This window comes from Ovis canadensis, chromosome 8 (genome assembly GCF_042477335.2).
Source record: "Ovis canadensis isolate MfBH-ARS-UI-01 breed Bighorn chromosome 8, ARS-UI_OviCan_v2, whole genome shotgun sequence".
NCBI lineage: Eukaryota > Metazoa > Chordata > Mammalia > Artiodactyla > Bovidae > Ovis > Ovis canadensis.
Window position 1 is genome coordinate 12,868,287 of NC_091252.1, and position 16,405 is coordinate 12,884,691.

At 34.3% G+C, this 16,405-nt stretch overlaps 1 protein-coding gene across 1 annotated transcript in view; it reads left to right on the forward strand.

The window, feature by feature from the left end:
- The window catches only part of LOC138444708 (uncharacterized), a 292,168-nt gene that overhangs the window by 159,808 nt on the left and 115,955 nt on the right, over positions 1 to 16,405 (forward strand). The window contains exons 42-48 of the mRNA XM_069598026.1: positions 391 to 617; positions 6,321 to 6,491; positions 7,416 to 7,449; positions 8,081 to 8,275; positions 9,239 to 9,465; positions 15,170 to 15,340; positions 16,265 to 16,298. Coding sequence (XP_069454127.1) covers positions 391 to 617; positions 6,321 to 6,491; positions 7,416 to 7,449; positions 8,081 to 8,275; positions 9,239 to 9,465; positions 15,170 to 15,340; positions 16,265 to 16,298 — 1,059 coding nt within the window. The remainder of the gene's footprint in view (positions 1 to 390; positions 618 to 6,320; positions 6,492 to 7,415; positions 7,450 to 8,080; positions 8,276 to 9,238; positions 9,466 to 15,169; positions 15,341 to 16,264; positions 16,299 to 16,405) is intronic.

Sequence of the window (16,405 nt, forward strand, 5' to 3'; positions counted from 1 at the left end):
ATCTGGAGTTACTGCCAATTTACATGGCAGTTTCTTATGTGTTTGACAGCAGTATTGACTGATTATATGTTTAAAACTCAATATATTTGGATCCTATTAGGCGAAATAAATTAGTTACATCTATGAGTAGATTCATTCTAGAGCTACTGCTAGGGTAATGTGTTCTGGTTCCTTTCTTTTAATTAACTTAAGTGACGTTGTTAGGTAACGGTGTTATTGGTCCTTATTTTAGTATTTATTACATATCCACTGTATGCCAAACACTGTTTTGAACGTTTATATCAGGATTTCTGGTGATGTTCTTGGAAATAGTTAGTTAACTTTTTATTTTAGTATCTGTTTACCTATTTTTTTCTTTTAGACTTATTAATTATATTGATTTCTTTTCAGATTTGGAAGAACAATACATAATTCTAATTTTTCAAAATGGCCTTGATCCTCAGGCAAATGTGCTATTTGAAAATATTATTACTGACATTGGTATAAAGAATAATGTGTCAGATTTTTTTGCGAAAATTCCCTTTGATGAAGCCAATAGCAGACTTGTTGCCTGTACAGGAACCTATGAAGAGAGCATCAAAGGAAGTTGCGTGCAAAAAGAAAACAAAATTGAAAATGTAATTTTTTTTTTTTTTGTCTTTTATTTATTTATTTTTCAGATTCCAAAGTTCTGTATTTTTCTTTTCTTTCTTTCTTTCTTTTTTTTTTTTTTTCTTCTTTCAGGTTTAGTTTTTTATTTTTTAAATTTTAAAATCTCTAATTCTTACATGCGTTCCCAAACATGAACCCCCCTCCCACCTCCCTCCCCACAACATCCCTCTGGGTCATCCCCATGCACCAGCCCCAAGCATGCTGTATCCTGCGTCAGACATAGACTGGCAATTCAATTCTTACATGATAGTATACATGTTAGAATTCCCATTCTCCCAAATCATCCCAACCTCTCCCTCTCCCTCTCCCTCTGAGTCCAAAAGTCCGTTATACACATCTGTGTCTTTTTTCCTGTCTTGCATACAGGGTCGTCGTTGCCATCTTCCTAAATTCCATATATATGTGTTAGTATACTGTATTGGTGTTTTTCTTTCTGGCTTACTTCACTCTGTATAATTGGCTCCAGTTTCATCCATCTCATCAGAACTGATTCAAATGAATTCTTTTTAACGGCTGAGTAATAGTCCATTGTGTATATGTACCACAGCTTTCTTATCCATTCATCTGCTGACGGACATCTAGGTTGTTTCCATGTCCTGGCTATTATAAACAGTGCTGCGATGAACACTGGGGTACATGTGTCTCTTTCAATTCTGGTTTCCTCGGTGTGTATGCCCAGCAGGGGGATTGCTGGGTCATAAGGTAGTTCTATTTGCAATTTTTTAAGGAATCTCCACACTGTTCTCCATCGTGGCTGTACTAGTTTGCATTCCCACCAACAGTGTAGGAGGGTTCCCTTTTCTCCACACCCTCTCCAGCATTTATTGCTTGCAGATTTTTGGATCGCAGCCATTCTGACTGGTGTGAAGTGGTACCTCATTGTGGTTTTGATTTGCATTGCTCTAATAATGAGTGATGTTGAGCATCTTTTCATGTGTTTGTTAGCCATCCGTATGTCTTCTTTGGAGAAATGTCTATTTAGTTCTTTGGCCCATTTTTTGATTGGGTCGTTTATTTTTCTGGAATTGAGCTGCATAAGTTGCTTGTATATTTTTGAGATTAGTTGGTTGTCAGTTGCTTCATTTGCTATTATTTTCTCCCATTCAGAAGGCTGTCTTTTCACCTTGCTTATATTTTCCTTTGTTGTGCAGAAGCTTTTAATTTTAATTAGATCCCATTTGTTTATTTTTGCTTTTATTTCCAGAATTCTGGGAGGTGGATCATAGAGGATCCTGCTGTGATTTATGTCTGAGAGTGTTTTGCCTATGTTCTCCTCTAGGAGTTTTATAGTTTCTGATCTTACATTTAGATCTTTCATCCATTTTGAGTTTATTTTTGTGTGCGGTGTTAGAAAGTGGTCTAGTTTCATTCTTTTACAAGTGGTGGACCAGTTTTCCCAGCACCACTTGTTAAAGAGATTGTCTTTACTCCATTGTATATCCTTGCCTCCTTTGTCAAAGATAAGGTGTCCATATGTGTGTGGATTTATCTCTGGGCTTCCTGTTTTGTTCCATTGATCTATATGTCTGTCTTTGTGCCAGTACCATACTGTCTTGATGACTGTGGCTTTGTAGTAGAGCCTGAAGTCAGGTAGGTTGATTCCTCCAGTTCCATTCTTCTTTCTCAAGATTGCTTTGGCTATTCGAGGTTTTTTGTATTTCCATACAAAGCTTGAAATTATTTGTTCTAGTTCTGTGAAAAATGTGGCTGGTAGCTTGATAGGGATTGCATTGAATTTGTAAATTGCTTTGGGTAGTATACTCATTTTCACTATATTGATTCTTCCGATCCGTGAACATGGTATATTTCTCCGTGTATTAGTGTCCTCTTTGATTTCTTTCATCAGTGTTTTATAGTTTTCTATATATAGGTCTTTAGTCTCTTTAGGTAGATATATTCCTAAGTATTTTATTCTTTTCGTTGCAATGGTGAATGGAATTGTTTCCTTAATTTCTTTTTCTACTCTCTCATTATTCGTGTATAGGAATGCAAGGGATTTCTGTGTGTTGATTTTATATCCTGCAACTTTACTATATTCATTGATGAGCTCTAGTAATTTTCTGGTGGAGTCTTTAGGGTTTTCCACGTAGAGGATCATGTCATCTGCAAACAGTGAGAGTTTTACTTCTTCCTTTCCAATTTGGATTCCTTTTATTTCTTTTTCTGCTCTGATTGCTGTGGCCAAAACTTCCAGAACTATGTTGAATAGTAGCGGTGAAAGTGGACACCCTTGTCTTGTTCCTGACTTTAGGGGAAATGCTTTCAATTTTTCACCGTTGAGGATAATGTTTGCTGTGGGTTTGTCATATATAGCTTTTATTATGTTGAGGTATGTTCCTTTTATTCCTGCTTTCTGGAGAGTTTTTTTATCATAAATGGATGTTGAATTTTGTCAAAGGCCTTCTCTGCATCTGTTGAGATAATCATATGGTTTTTATTTTTCAATTTGTTAATGTGGTGAATTACATTGATTGATTTGCGGATATTGAAGAATCCTCGCATCCCTGGGATAAAGCCCACTTGGTCATGGTGTATGATCTTTTTAATGTGTTGTTGGATTCTGACTGCTAGAATTTTGTTGAGGATTTTTGCATCTATGTTCATCGGTGATATTGGCCTGTAGTTTTCTTTTTTTGGTGACATCTTTGTCAGGTTTTGGTATTAGGGTGATGGTGGCCTCCTAGAATGAGTTTGGAAGTTTACCTTCCTCTGCAATTTTCTGGAAGAGTTTGAGGAGGACAGGTGTTAGCTCTTCTCGAAATTTTTGGTAGAATTCAGCTGTGAAGCCGTCTGGACCTGGGCTTTTGTTTGCTGGAAGATTTCTGATTACCGTTTCAATTTCCGTGCTTGTGATGGGTCTGTTAAGATTTTCTATTTCTTCCTGGTTCGGTTTTGGAAAATTGTACTTTTCTAAGAATTTGTCCATTTCTTCCACGTTGTCCATTTTATTGGCATACAACTGCTGATAGTAGTCTCTTATGATCCTTTGTATTTCTGTGTTGTCTGTTGTGATCTCTCCATTTTCATTTCTAATTTTATTGATTTGATTTTTCTCTCTTTGCTTCTTGATGAGTCTGGCTAATGGTTTGTCAATTTTATTTGTCCTTTCAAAGAACCAGCTTTTGGCTTTGTTGATTTTTGCTATGGTCTCTTTTGTTTCTTTTGCATTTATTTCTGCCCTAATTTTTAAGATTTCTTTCCTTCTACTAACTCTGGGGTTCTCCAGCTCTTCCTTTTCTAGTTGCTTTAGTTGTAGAGTTAGGTTATTTATTTGACTTTTTTCTTGTTTCTTGAGGTATGCCTGTATTGCTATGAACTTTCCTCTTAGCACTGCTTTTATAGTGTCCCACAGGTTTTGGGTTGTTGTGTTTTCATTTTCATTAGTTTCTATGCATATTTTGATTTCTTTTTTGATTTCTTCTGTGATTTGTTGGTTATTCAGAAGTGTGTTGTTCATCCTCCATATGTTGGAATTTTTAATAGTTTTTCTCCTGTAATTGAGATCTAATCTTAATGCATTATGGTCAGAAAAGATGCTTGGAATGATTTCGATCTTTTTTGAATTTATCAAGTTTAGATTTATGGCCCAGGATGTGATCTGTCCTGGAGAAGGTTCCATGAGCACTTGAAAAAAAGGTGAAATTCGTTGTTTTGGGGTGAAATGTCCTATAGATATCAATTAGGTCTAACTGATGTAACGTATCATTTAAAGTTTGCGTTTCTTTGTTAATTTTCTGTTTAGTTGATCTGTCCATAGGTGTGAGTGGGGTATTAAAGTCTCCCACTATTATTGTGTTACTGTTGATTTCCCCTTTCATACTTGTTAGCATTTGTCTTACATATTGCGGTGCTCCTATATTGGGTGCATATATATTTATAATTGTTATATCTTCTTCTTGGATTGTTCCTTTGATCATTATGTAGTGGCCTTCTTTGTCTCTTTTCACAGCCTTTGTTTTTAAAGTCTATTTTATCGGATATGAGTATTGCCACTCCTGCTCTCTTTTGGTCTCTATTTGCGTGGTATATCTTTTTCCAGCCCTTCACTTTCAAGTCTGTAGGTGTCCCTTGTTTTGAGGTGGGTCTCTTGTAAGCAGCATATAGAGGGGTCTTGTTTTTGTATCCATCCGGCCACTCTCTGTCTTTTGGTTGGGGCGTTCAACCCATTTACGTTTAAGGTAATTATTGATGAGTATGATCCCAGGATTTTCTACATGGCACTGTTTAGTGAGAATACTGAGATGCAGAAATTATGTGCATATTTTCTTATTTTTGTAAAAAGAACCTAAAAAATAAATTTGTATATTAAAAAGTTGTATGTACATATGTCAGGAATTCGTATATATGTCAGGAATTCGGAAAGTTGTAGATTAAAATATGGAAACATACATATTTGATTGTTAAGATGGGATCAGTAAGAAATGAAAAACCAAAAGTAACTATAATAATAGAAAAAATATAGGTTGATAGTTTGGTGTAATCTTAGGAAATGCCTTTCCAAACATTTCAGCGCAAGCAAAAGTAATGAATGAAGAGCTGAATATATTTGTTTCAGTGGAAAGTACAATGCAGTGAACCAAAACACCATCCACAGAATTTAATAGGTAATGCAAATGGGAAAAAATAGCGAAATATGTGACGGAGGATAAGTTGGTCCCTTACATAGTTTTGATTTGTTAAAAATCAAAAATAGAAGCAACTATAGAAAAATGAATAAAGGATATAAATAAGAGGAGCTTTTTGGTTTTTGTTTTGTTTCTTTTTAGAGTAAGGTACCAAAAAAGAAATATATTTTTAAGTGTTAGATTGCTGGAAATTACCTAACTTAACTATTGAGCTAAGTAAAATCTCATTTGAAGAAATAATTCTAAAACTAAAAAACGTTTTAAACCTCTCTAATAGATATCTGTTAATAACCTGGAAAAATATTCGTTTAAATCAGGATCTTGTTTTATTTTCTTTTTTTGGTGATAAGGATTTTGACATCTTTACTTTTAATTACATTTAATTTGAATATATACTTATAAAGATACTTTTCTATTATGATTAATTTGCATTTGGGAATGATTGAAATCTTAATTCAATAGATCAAGTCATTTAATAGTTTTTAATATATAAGGAAGCATCATTTTATAATGTAAATAGCAATTTTCCTAAATTATCAGTTTTCTAAAGAGCTGCTAATTTAATCCAAATATAGCAACTACTACCACTGTTACTAGATAACTTTTATCCAGCCTTTTACCATGCATGAAGCACCATGCTAAGCTACGTATATGCATTAGCTCATTTGAGTAAATACTGTTACATTTTAGTTTAGGAAACTAGCATTTTCAGTTTAGAAGTTGTTATTATAAGTTTTACAAGATCACATCATTGAAAGGTAGTAAAACTGTTTTTTGAACCCAGGCTATCTGATTCCTAAAGGACCATTTCTCTGCTTAGCTGTTACTGGAGTTTCACCTAATAACTGGGTAAAGTGGAACAGGAAGAGTTTACCGTTACTGTTATAAAATCAATAAATACTTACTCATGTAGCACTGTTGAAGTAAAATCAATTTTATGTTTTGATAGTTCCATTTCTTCTGTTGGGTCATCTTTGCTATGTCTACTTAGTTTGCCGTCTTGTTTTAATAACTTACTAAGTGAAAATTTTTTTTCTTTCTCAGTTTGGTAATTCTGTTATCACCACACCTCTAAAGCGTCGCAAAGTGATTTCTCAAGAAACTTTAGTTGATCCTGTATCTTTAAGCTGCCAAAGTTCCTCTGATACTGTAGTTTTAAACTGTCGAAGTATACGAGTAGGGACACTCTTCCGACTATTACAAGAACCTGTAATTGTAAGTACATACTGTGCTCTTTACTACCAATTATAAGATTCAGAATTTAATGTATAATCTTTTAAAATTTATAAGTTAAAATATTTAATAGAACATTGAAATTATTTCATGATTTCAAATTGCTTTGAGAATACGGACAATTATAAATAGCTACTCACCATAAAAATTAGTGGGTAAAAACTTGATCGTATGTATTCTGTTAAAAAATTTTTTTAAATTATGATATTCAGAGTAGTGCATAATCATTATAGGAAAATGTTTATTCTCACTGAGTTGGAATTCACTCCAGTGTGTTACCGTTTTATTCTCATGTCAGCCCAATGCATGAAAACAGTATTTTGAGGAACTTTATGAGAAAAAGAAGAATTGAAAAGCTTCGGGGTCTGCATAAAAATGTCTTGTGACATAGTGACTCCTAGAAATAGATTATTGGACTTTGGTGGCCGCCCAAGAGGCATTGTGCTTTTGAACTAGTTCAGTGTCCAGAGAAGCCAAAGAACTTTCTTTCGTCCCTTTATCTTACTATCATACCTGTCTCATTGTTATTCTGCTACCACCAGTCCGATTCAAATGTATCTTTTCTGTTTAAGATTGTAACATAATCTCCTTAATCTGCCTTCTGAGTCATATTTTGTTTTCTTTCTGATGTATCCTATGCATTGTTGGTAGGTTAATCTTCCAATAGCACTGTACTCATAAGGCTGCTTAACTCGGGTGTCCTTAATTCTGTGTTTCCAACTATTTTTTAATGAATAGAGGCTAGCGTCATTCCCGGTATTATAAAGATCAGATGGACAAATGCAGTACATGAATCAGTTTTTCTGCCTTCTATAGGCAAAGGCCAAACAGCATGTCATTTAGGGTCTCTGTAGCAAAATCGTCCCCCCAAATCTATGATTGTTACTAATTTATCTTATTTTTTAGTTTTGTTTAGATTTTATCAAGATACAGCTAGAAGGTAAGCTGTTGTATGTCCTACTGCTCACTAAAGCTTTGTTTACACTAAAACACTTTACTGGAATAAAAAACGTTATTTTTAGAATTCACTAAGATAATTAGTTATTATATGCGTTGTAACAAAGGGCATTATACCTTAAGAGTGGAAATTTCATACTGTAACATCACAGAAGCTATGTTTAAGTTTTTAAGTATTCTTCATTAGAATTCTCTTTCCATATGGGAAAAAATGTATTTAGATACTTCTTTAAGATCAAAGATTCTTCTTCATTTTCCCACTAAAGTTACCATGTACAAAATATAATAAATATGTGGGGGCTCAGATAGTAAAGAATCTGCCTGCGATGCAGGAGACCCAGGTTCGATCCCTGAGTCAAAAACATCCCTTGGAGAAGGGAATGGCTACCCACTCCGCTATTCTTGCCTGGAAAATCCTTGGACAGGTTAGTGTGGCAGGCTATATATAGTCCATGGCGTTTTGGAGTCGGACACAATTGAGCAACTAACACTCTCACTTTAAGTTTTTCATAATAAATGTGTACTTTAAAATTGTAATTCCCTAGTTTGCTCCATTCATGATTTTGCCCGCTTAAGAACCGATTCCTTTTCCATTTCCATTTGTTTTTCTCCAGAACCAGAAAATGATCCTGTAGGGATTACTGTAAATACCTCTGATCTAACAAAATGTGAATGGTGTAGTGTCCGAAAATTACCAGTAGTGTTTCTTCAGACTAAACCGGCAGTTTATCAGAAGCTGAGCATGCAGCTGCAGATGAACATGGAGGATGAAGTTTGGAATGACTGTAAAGGAGTAAATAAATTAACAAGTAAGTTATGTAGAGCAAGTGTGCAATACATTGGTTAGCAGACTGTGAGTTGATATTGATAAGATACCTTAGATATATTTGTGTTACCTACACTCTTGATAATGACATTATAAGATATTACTTCCCTCATTTTATAGAAGAGGAAAAGTCCATAGAAAATGGAAGTTCTGAAGATAAAACCCAGGTTTAGCCATTTGGAAAGTTTTCAAAACGGGTTGAAACCCCAAAATATACATAGTGTTTATTTAACACTGTATAATCTGAGTAAAATGAGGTGTTTTGTTTTAATGTACTGATAGAAGTTGTAACTGTAAATCAGCCATCAAGTTGGGATCTTTAAAACTTAGCCTGAATAGAAAGTTTGAAAGTTCATTAACAGGTCTTCATTTTCTACAATAAGTCAGTGTGGTTCTCCAGTTGGTTTGTTTACCTTCCCCCAAACATTTGTGGCATAGCGTGACTAGCTGTGTTCTTCTCACTAATTGCTCCTTCAGCGTAATGATAAGTAAATGATAGATAACTATGAAAGCTCCAAGAGTTGGCACATTAGTGAATATCGGTTTTTACACTTAAATCTGGAGTTACTGCCAATTTACATGGCAGTTTCTTATGTGTTTGACAGCAGTATTGACTGATTATATGTTTAAAACTCAATATATTTGGATCCTATTAGGCGAAATAAATTAGTTACATCTATGAGTAGATTCATTCTAGAGCTACTGCTAGGGTAATGTGTTCTGGTTCCTTTCTTTTAATTAACTTAAGTGACGTTGTTAGGTAACGGTGTTATTGGTCCTTATTTTAGTATTTATTACATATCCACTGTATGCCAAACACTGTTTTGAACGTTTATATCAGGATTTCTGGTGATGTTCTTGGAAATAGTTAGTTAACTTTTTATTTTAGTATCTGTTTACCTATTTTTTTCTTTTAGACTTATTAATTATATTGATTTCTTTTCAGATTTGGAAGAACAATACATAATTCTAATTTTTCAAAATGGCCTTGATCCTCAGGCAAATGTGCTATTTGAAAATATTATTACTGACATTGGTATAAAGAATAATGTGTCAGATTTTTTTGCGAAAATTCCCTTTGATGAAGCCAATAGCAGACTTCGTGCCTGTACAGGAACCTATGAAGAGAGCATCAAAGGAAGTTGCGTGCAAAAAGAAAACAAAATTGAAAATGTAATTTTTTTTTTTTTGTCTTTTATTTATTTATTTTTCAGATTCCAAAGTTCTGTATTTTTCTTTTCTTTCTTTCTTTCTTTCTTTTTTTTTTTTTCTTCTTTCAGGTTTAGTTTTTTATTTTTTAAATTTTAAAATCTCTAATTCTTACATGCGTTCCCAAACATGAACCCCCCTCCCACCTCCCTCCCCACAACATCCCTCTGGGTCATCCCCATGCACCAGCCCCAAGCATGCTGTATCCTGCGTCAGACATAGACTGGCAATTCAATTCTTACATGATAGTATACATGTTAGAATTCCCATTCTCCCAAATCATCCCAACCTCTCCCTCTCCCTCTCCCTCTGAGTCCAAAAGTCCGTTATACACATCTGTGTCTTTTTTCCTGTCTTGCATACAGGGTCGTCGTTGCCATCTTCCTAAATTCCATATATATGTGTTAGTATACTGTATTGGTGTTTTTCTTTCTGGCTTACTTCACTCTGTATAATTGGCTCCAGTTTCATCCATCTCATCAGAACTGATTCAAATGAATTCTTTTTAACGGCTGAGTAATAGTCCATTGTGTATATGTACCACAGCTTTCTTATCCATTCATCTGCTGACGGACATCTAGGTTGTTTCCATGTCCTGGCTATTATAAACAGTGCTGCGATGAACACTGGGGTACATGTGTCTCTTTCAATTCTGGTTTCCTCGGTGTGTATGCCCAGCAGGGGGATTGCTGGGTCATAAGGTAGTTCTATTTGCAATTTTTTAAGGAATCTCCACACTGTTCTCCATCGTGGCTGTACTAGTTTGCATTCCCACCAACAGTGTAGGAGGGTTCCCTTTTCTCCACACCCTCTCCAGCATTTATTGCTTGCAGATTTTTGGATCGCAGCCATTCTGACTGGTGTGAAGTGGTACCTCATTGTGGTTTTGATTTGCATTGCTCTAATAATGAGTGATGTTGAGCATCTTTTCATGTGTTTGTTAGCCATCCGTATGTCTTCTTTGGAGAAATGTCTATTTAGTTCTTTGGCCCATTTTTTGATTGGGTCGTTTATTTTTCTGGAATTGAGCTGCATAAGTTGCTTGTATATTTTTGAGATTAGTTGGTTGTCAGTTGCTTCATTTGCTATTATTTTCTCCCATTCAGAAGGCTGTCTTTTCACCTTGCTTATATTTTCCTTTGTTGTGCAGAAGCTTTTAATTTTAATTAGATCCCATTTGTTTATTTTTGCTTTTATTTCCAGAATTCTGGGAGGTGGATCATAGAGGATCCTGCTGTGATTTATGTCTGAGAGTGTTTTGCCTATGTTCTCCTCTAGGAGTTTTATAGTTTCTGATCTTACATTTAGATCTTTCATCCATTTTGAGTTTATTTTTGTGTGCGGTGTTAGAAAGTGGTCTAGTTTCATTCTTTTACAAGTGGTGGACCAGTTTTCCCAGCACCACTTGTTAAAGAGATTGTCTTTACTCCATTGTATATCCTTGCCTCCTTTGTCAAAGATAAGGTGTCCATATGTGTGTGGATTTATCTCTGGGCTTCCTGTTTTGTTCCATTGATCTATATGTCTGTCTTTGTGCCAGTACCATACTGTCTTGATGACTGTGGCTTTGTAGTAGAGCCTGAAGTCAGGTAGGTTGATTCCTCCAGTTCCATTCTTCTTTCTCAAGATTGCTTTGGCTATTCGAGGTTTTTTGTATTTCCATACAAAGCTTGAAATTATTTGTTCTAGTTCTGTGAAAAATGTGGCTGGTAGCTTGATAGGGATTGCATTGAATTTGTAAATTGCTTTGGGTAGTATACTCATTTTCACTATATTGATTCTTCCGATCCGTGAACATGGTATATTTCTCCGTGTATTAGTGTCCTCTTTGATTTCTTTCATCAGTGTTTTATAGTTTTCTATATATAGGTCTTTAGTCTCTTTAGGTAGATATATTCCTAAGTATTTTATTCTTTTCGTTGCAATGGTGAATGGAATTGTTTCCTTAATTTCTTTTTCTACTCTCTCATTATTCGTGTATAGGAATGCAAGGGATTTCTGTGTGTTGATTTTATATCCTGCAACTTTACTATATTCATTGATGAGCTCTAGTAATTTTCTGGTGGAGTCTTTAGGGTTTTCCACGTAGAGGATCATGTCATCTGCAAACAGTGAGAGTTTTACTTCTTCCTTTCCAATTTGGATTCCTTTTATTTCTTTTTCTGCTCTGATTGCTGTGGCCAAAACTTCCAGAACTATGTTGAATAGTAGCGGTGAAAGTGGACACCCTTGTCTTGTTCCTGACTTTAGGGGAAATGCTTTCAATTTTTCACCGTTGAGGATAATGTTTGCTGTGGGTTTGTCATATATAGCTTTTATTATGTTGAGGTATGTTCCTTTTATTCCTGCTTTCTGGAGAGTTTTTTTATCATAAATGGATGTTGAATTTTGTCAAAGGCCTTCTCTGCATCTGTTGAGATAATCATATGGTTTTTATTTTTCAATTTGTTAATGTGGTGAATTACATTGATTGATTTGCGGATATTGAAGAATCCTCGCATCCCTGGGATAAAGCCCACTTGGTCATGGTGTATGATCTTTTTAATGTGTTGTTGGATTCTGACTGCTAGAATTTTGTTGAGGATTTTTGCATCTATGTTCATCGGTGATATTGGCCTGTAGTTTTCTTTTTTTGGTGACATCTTTGTCAGGTTTTGGTATTAGGGTGATGGTGGCCTCCTAGAATGAGTTTGGAAGTTTACCTTCCTCTGCAATTTTCTGGAAGAGTTTGAGGAGGACAGGTGTTAGCTCTTCTCGAAATTTTTGGTAGAATTCAGCTGTGAAGCCGTCTGGACCTGGGCTTTTGTTTGCTGGAAGATTTCTGATTACCGTTTCAATTTCCGTGCTTGTGATGGGTCTGTTAAGATTTTCTATTTCTTCCTGGTTCGGTTTTGGAAAATTGTACTTTTCTAAGAATTTGTCCATTTCTTCCACGTTGTCCATTTTATTGGCATACAACTGCTGATAGTAGTCTCTTATGATCCTTTGTATTTCTGTGTTGTCTGTTGTGATCTCTCCATTTTCATTTCTAATTTTATTGATTTGATTTTTCTCTCTTTGCTTCTTGATGAGTCTGGCTAATGGTTTGTCAATTTTATTTGTCCTTTCAAAGAACCAGCTTTTGGCTTTGTTGATTTTTGCTATGGTCTCTTTTGTTTCTTTTGCATTTATTTCTGCCCTAATTTTTAAGATTTCTTTCCTTCTACTAACTCTGGGGTTCTCCAGCTCTTCCTTTTCTAGTTGCTTTAGTTGTAGAGTTAGGTTATTTATTTGACTTTTTTCTTGTTTCTTGAGGTATGCCTGTATTGCTATGAACTTTCCTCTTAGCACTGCTTTTATAGTGTCCCACAGGTTTTGGGTTGTTGTGTTTTCATTTTCATTAGTTTCTATGCATATTTTGATTTCTTTTTTGATTTCTTCTGTGATTTGTTGGTTATTCAGAAGTGTGTTGTTCATCCTCCATATGTTGGAATTTTTAATAGTTTTTCTCCTGTAATTGAGATCTAATCTTAATGCATTATGGTCAGAAAAGATGCTTGGAATGATTTCGATCTTTTTTGAATTTATCAAGTTTAGATTTATGGCCCAGGATGTGATCTGTCCTGGAGAAGGTTCCATGAGCACTTGAAAAAAAGGTGAAATTCGTTGTTTTGGGGTGAAATGTCCTATAGATATCAATTAGGTCTAACTGATGTAACGTATCATTTAAAGTTTGCGTTTCTTTGTTAATTTTCTGTTTAGTTGATCTGTCCATAGGTGTGAGTGGGGTATTAAAGTCTCCCACTATTATTGTGTTACTGTTGATTTCCCCTTTCATACTTGTTAGCATTTGTCTTACATATTGCGGTGCTCCTATATTGGGTGCATATATATTTATAATTGTTATATCTTCTTCTTGGATTGTTCCTTTGATCATTATGTAGTGGCCTTCTTTGTCTCTTTTCACAGCCTTTGTTTTTAAAGTCTATTTTATCGGATATGAGTATTGCCACTCCTGCTCTCTTTTGGTCTCTATTTGCGTGGTATATCTTTTTCCAGCCCTTCACTTTCAAGTCTGTAGGTGTCCCTTGTTTTGAGGTGGGTCTCTTGTAAGCAGCATATAGAGGGGTCTTGTTTTTGTATCCATCCGGCCACTCTCTGTCTTTTGGTTGGGGCGTTCAACCCATTTACGTTTAAGGTAATTATTGATGAGTATGATCCCAGGATTTTCTACATGGCACTGTTTAGTGAGAATACTGAGATGCAGAAATTATGTGCATATTTTCTTATTTTTGTAAAAAGAACCTAAAAAATAAATTTGTATATTAAAAAGTTGTATGTACATATGTCAGGAATTCGTATATATGTCAGGAATTCGGAAAGTTGTAGATTAAAATATGGAAACATACATATTTGATTGTTAAGATGGGATCAGTAAGAAATGAAAAACCAAAAGTAACTATAATAATAGAAAAAATATAGGTTGATAGTTTGGTGTAATCTTAGGAAATGCCTTTCCAAACATTTCAGCGCAAGCAAAAGTAATGAATGAAGAGCTGAATATATTTGTTTCAGTGGAAAGTACAATGCAGTGAACCAAAACACCATCCACAGAATTTAATAGGTAATGCAAATGGGAAAAAATAGCGAAATATGTGACGGAGGATAAGTTGGTCCCTTACATAGTTTTGATTTGTTAAAAATCAAAAATAGAAGCAACTATAGAAAAATGAATAAAGGATATAAATAAGAGGAGCTTTTTGGTTTTTGTTTTGTTTCTTTTTAGAGTAAGGTACCAAAAAAGAAATATATTTTTAAGTGTTAGATTGCTGGAAATTACCTAACTTAACTATTGAGCTAAGTAAAATCTCATTTGAAGAAATAATTCTAAAACTAAAAAACGTTTTAAACCTCTCTAATAGATATCTGTTAATAACCTGGAAAAATATTCGTTTAAATCAGGATCTTGTTTTATTTTCTTTTTTTGGTGATAAGGATTTTGACATCTTTACTTTTAATTACATTTAATTTGAATATATACTTATAAAGATACTTTTCTATTATGATTAATTTGCATTTGGGAATGATTGAAATCTTAATTCAATAGATCAAGTCATTTAATAGTTTTTAATATATAAGGAAGCATCATTTTATAATGTAAATAGCAATTTTCCTAAATTATCAGTTTTCTAAAGAGCTGCTAATTTAATCCAAATATAGCAACTACTACCACTGTTACTAGATAACTTTTATCCAGCCTTTTACCATGCATGAAGCACCATGCTAAGCTACGTATATGCATTAGCTCATTTGAGTAAATACTGTTACATTTTAGTTTAGGAAACTAGCATTTTCAGTTTAGAAGTTGTTATTATAAGTTTTACAAGATCACATCATTGAAAGGTAGTAAAACTGTTTTTTGAACCCAGGCTATCTGATTCCTAAAGGACCATTTCTCTGCTTAGCTGTTACTGGAGTTTCACCTAATAACTGGGTAAAGTGGAACAGGAAGAGTTTACCGTTACTGTTATAAAATCAATAAATACTTACTCATGTAGCACTGTTGAAGTAAAATCAATTTTATGTTTTGATAGTTCCATTTCTTCTGTTGGGTCATCTTTGCTATGTCTACTTAGTTTGCCGTCTTGTTTTAATAACTTACTAAGTGAAAATTTTTTTTCTTTCTCAGTTTGGTAATTCTGTTATCACCACACCTCTAAAGCGTCGCAAAGTGATTTCTCAAGAAACTTTAGTTGATCCTGTATCTTTAAGCTGCCAAAGTTCCTCTGATACTGTAGTTTTAAACTGTCGAAGTATACGAGTAGGGACACTCTTCCGACTATTACAAGAACCTGTAATTGTAAGTACATACTGTGCTCTTTACTACCAATTATAAGATTCAGAATTTAATGTATAATCTTTTAAAATTTATAAGTTAAAATATTTAATAGAACATTGAAATTATTTCATGATTTCAAATTGCTTTGAGAATACGGACAATTATAAATAGCTACTCACCATAAAAATTAGTGGGTAAAAACTTGATCGTATGTATTCTGTTAAAAAATTTTTTTAAATTATGATATTCAGAGTAGTGCATAATCATTATAGGAAAATGTTTATTCTCACTGAGTTGGAATTCACTCCAGTGTGTTACCGTTTTATTCTCATGTCAGCCCAATGCATGAAAACAGTATTTTGAGGAACTTTATGAGAAAAAGAAGAATTGAAAAGCTTCGGGGTCTGCATAAAAATGTCTTGTGACATAGTGACTCCTAGAAATAGATTATTGGACTTTGGTGGCCGCCCAAGAGGCATTGTGCTTTTGAACTAGTTCAGTGTCCAGAGAAGCCAAAGAACTTTCTTTCGTCCCTTTATCTTACTATCATACCTGTCTCATTGTTATTCTGCTACCACCAGTCCGATTCAAATGTATCTTTTCTGTTTAAGATTGTAACATAATCTCCTTAATCTGCCTTCTGAGTCATATTTTGTTTTCTTTCTGATGTATCCTATGCATTGTTGGTAGGTTAATCTTCCAATAGCACTGTACTCATAAGGCTGCTTAACTCGGGTGTCCTTAATTCTGTGTTTCCAACTATTTTTTAATGAATAGAGGCTAGCGTCATTCCCGGTATTATAAAGATCAGATGGACAAATGCAGTACATGAATCAGTTTTTCTGCCTTCTATAGGCAAAGGCCAAACAGCATGTCATTTAGGGTCTCTGTAGCAAAATCGTCCCCCCAAATCTATGATTGTTACTAATTTATCTTATTTTTTAGTTTTGTTTAGATTTTATCAAGATACAGCTAGAAGGTAAGCTGTTGTATGTCCTACTGCTCACTAAAGCTTTGTTTACACTAAAACACTTTACTGGAATAAAAAACGTTATTTTTAGAATTCACTAAGATAATTAGTTATTA